The sequence below is a fragment of the Aptenodytes forsteri genome, unplaced genomic scaffold (assembly GCF_000699145.1).
Source record: "Aptenodytes forsteri isolate BGI_AS27 unplaced genomic scaffold, ASM69914v1 Scaffold255, whole genome shotgun sequence".
NCBI classification, from domain to species: Eukaryota; Metazoa; Chordata; class Aves; order Sphenisciformes; family Spheniscidae; genus Aptenodytes; species Aptenodytes forsteri.
Window position 1 is genome coordinate 4282212 of NW_008794888.1, and position 3412 is coordinate 4285623.

Here is a 3412-nt window from a genome sequence, read left to right on the forward strand (position 1 = left end):
GACCCCCCCCACCCAACACACACTCTGGGGAAGGGCAAGCTGCGGGGTGCTGCATGGCATAGCAGGGGTGTGGGCAGGAGGGATGCTGGCACCCATCTTTGCAAGAGGTGGGCTGCTCTGCCCCAGGGCTGCACCCCGCACCCATGTCTGAGTCGGGGTCACTGCCACCCCCCCTGCACCGGGTACAGTGCCACCATGCCCAGCCGACCCCAGGAGTCATCGCAGGGAGCTTGGGAGCCGAGAAACTGAGGCAGCCCCGGGTACATCACATGGAGAGATGGAGCATCGCAAGTGCCCCCAGCAACTTGGGGGTCACCGGACAGAGATCCCCCAGCACCAAGGGAAGGGGAATGGGAAGCATCCCCTGTACCAGCCTGGGAGGGCGAGGGGCTGGTGGCACAGGATGTGAGGGCAGCACCGCCAGCACCCCAGGCTCGGTGGCAGGCAGCGGGGTGGCTGGGGGCTAATGGTGGGCACCTGCCGGGGGTGATGTGTAGGGCTCTGCCAGCAGCCAAGCGACCCGCATGACCAACAGTGAAGCTATGGATACCCTGGGGCAGTACAAGATAACGGTGTGGGAGGAGGAGAGCTTCCAGGGCAAGCGCTGCGAGTTCCTCATGGAGTGCCCCAGCATCATGGAGCGCGGCTTCCGCAAGATCCGCTCCATCAAGGTGGAGTCTGGCCCGTAAGTGCCCCACCAGCCTCGCGGCCCTTTGGCACACCCCGCTCCAGCAAACCCGTTGTTCCCAGGGGACTGTCGGGAGCTGCCGGGGAGGCAGGACACCCGGGTCCTTCCTCGGCTCCGACAGCCTCATCGTGCGACCTCCCTCCCTGTGCTCCTTGCGTGGTGCCTCAGTTTCCCCATCTGCAAAGCAGGGAGACCTTGTTGAGCCAAGGTGTGGGTTGGAGGCACCGGTGTGGCCCTGGGGAGAGGGGTCCCACTCTCAAAAGGGACGTTTGCTGCTAGCAAGGACCCCGACCTCCGTGACAGACCCACACCCTGCCAGGATGTCTCCATCCCCTGCACGGGAGGGAGAAGCCGGCCCTGGGCTGAGCCTGGGGGCTGTGCCATGCATCCCTGAGGGCTTTCCTCCTCTACCCTCCAGCTGGGTGGGTTTCGAATACCCCGAGTACCAGGGGCAGCAGTTTATCCTGGAGAAGGGTGACTATCCCCGATGGGAGGCCTGGAGCGGGAACAGCGGCTACCGGACCGAGCACCTCCTCTCCTTCCGGCCCATCAAGTGCGCAGTGAGTTACGGGGACACCACCGCAGTGCGCTTGGGGCAGGCAGTCTCCCCCCAGCAGCCCAGCATGGAGGGAGATGACGGACAGACAGGAGGACGGGTTATGTGGGATGTGGGATGGAGGGGTGAGGTGCGCACGGAGGTGCTGTGGGGTGGAGGGGTGGCTGCACCCACTGGCTACCGCCTTCCTGCAAGGATCCTGGGATGCTCTTTTGGGCTAAAATTTAGCCTGAAACACCATCCCAGCTCCTTCTGCTTTGTGCATTGGAGAGCCACCTCCTAGGCTAGGGTCCCCGGGCCTTGTCCCCCCACCCTGGATACCTGGGGATGGGGTGAGCAGAGAGGAGCCGTCAGGACCGCAGGGATGCTTGGGGTGCGGGGTCTGTGCCCCTCCTGCCTGGGGTACCCGAGCCGTGCCCAGGCAGATGCAGCCTCTATCGCTGCTCCATCTGCAGAGACACTGGTGCTCGCAATAGCGGCACGTCTGCGCCTCCGAGCGGGGGGTCCCCCCCCAACTTTTAATAATCACCAGGCAGATATGCTTGGGCTTTAATAAAGGGGATGCGATAAGATCACTCCTTACTGGCAGGACTGCTCCTCGGTGCAGATAGATGCGTGTGGGGGCTGGGCACGGGGGACAGTGCCGCATCGCTCAGTGTCCCAGCAATTAACCCCTCGGTGCCCAGCACCCAGCAAAGCCGGGGGGACCGCTCTCAGCAGCCTGCCTTGCCCTGAAATCCTCCTGCAGCCTCGGGGAGCATGAGGATGCTGAGGGCAGGAGCCCATGTGGGTGCAGAGGATGTGGCCACTGTCGCCCTCACCGGCAGCTGTGCATTGGGACCACAGGGGCGTGAGAGCAGCATCCTCTGGGCAGCCCTGGGGTGTCTTGGTGAGGGGGTGCCAGGCTGCAGGACATCCCCATGCCTTGCACCAAAGCTGGGCATGGTCCCAGGCCTCCCACGGTGCCTTGGTGCATGTCCTCCTGATGCCACATCCTCTATCCCTGCACAAGCCACCCCATCCACACTGACCCCCAGCTCTCTCCCTCCGCAGAACCACAACGACAGCAAAGTCATCCTCTATGAGGCAGAGAACTTCCAGGGGCACAAGTTTGAGCTGAGTGACGACTACCCCTCGCTGCAGGCCATGGGCTGGGGCAACAAGGAGGTGGCATCCATCAAAGTGAACGCTGGAGCGTGAGTCCCGCTGGAGCGGGGAGAGGGGTGATGGGGGCTGAGAGCAGGGGTTCAGCGAGTACCTCACTCCTGCATAGCCCCAGGGATGGGGAAAGGAGATCCCAAAAAGGAGGGGTGCCTGCCTGCCCCCCTTCCTTTGAAAATCCAAGCCATGGGGTGTTTCCTGTCCCTGCTCTCCCAGGGCAAGCAGAGGGATGGGATGGGATGGGATGGGATGGGATGGGATGGGATGGGATGGGATGGGATGGGGGATTTGGCCCGGGCTCTGAGCCAGGGGTCTGCCTGCAGGTGGGTGGCATACCAGTACCCGGGATACAGGGGCTACCAGTACGTGCTGGAGCGGGACAGACAGAACGGCGAGTTCAAGAAGTACAACGAATACAGCAGCCAGGCCCACACCAACCAGATTCAATCCATCCGCCGCGTCCAGCACTGAGCAGGGGCAGGGCCGCGTGCCCCGCAGCCTCCGGGCTGCTGTGCAATAGACCTCTATCCAGTAGCAAATAAAGGCATTTGTCAAAAAAGGGTGCTCCTGCCTCTGCCCTGCTCCTCAGGGGGCTGCCAGACCCAGGGGACCCCCTGTGGGGTGGGAGACAGGGTGCCTGCCCCAGCCCTGCTGCCCCCCAGCACTCAGCAGTTGGAAGGGGTTTCTCCTTCCCCAGGCAGTTTTGGACCCGTGGCCACCTCCACCCTGGGCTGAGCTCTCTGCACCCCACCTCTGGCCCGTGCACAGCGACCAGAAGGAATGCAGAATGGTTTCCACCCCTGTGGTGCTCTGGCTGGGGAAATGGGAACTTACTGGGAACTTGCTGGCCTTACTGGAGCTGGGAGGGGGCATCCGGGGGGGTTGTGCCCTGGGTCCTCCTCCCAGGCTCAGCGCACCCCAGTTTGGAAGAGAGAGGGGTGTCCCTGCCTGCTGTGGGCCTGGGGAGGAGGAGCAGCGTTGGGGGGGTACGTTGGTGACCCCAACGC

The 3412-nt window shown here is 63.6% G+C and overlaps 1 protein-coding gene across 1 annotated transcript; it reads left to right on the plus strand.

Moving 5' to 3' along the window:
• Positions 1–504: 504 nt before the first annotated feature.
• CRYBA2 (crystallin beta A2) lies at positions 505–2964 on the plus strand. Its single transcript, XM_009274935.1, has 4 exons — positions 505–685; positions 1107–1248; positions 2298–2440; positions 2729–2964. The coding sequence occupies exons 1-4, from the start codon at positions 525–527 to the stop codon at positions 2874–2876; spliced, it is 594 nt and encodes a 197-aa protein (XP_009273210.1). The 5' UTR covers positions 505–524; the 3' UTR covers positions 2877–2964.
• The last annotated feature ends 448 nt before the right edge of the window (positions 2965–3412 follow it).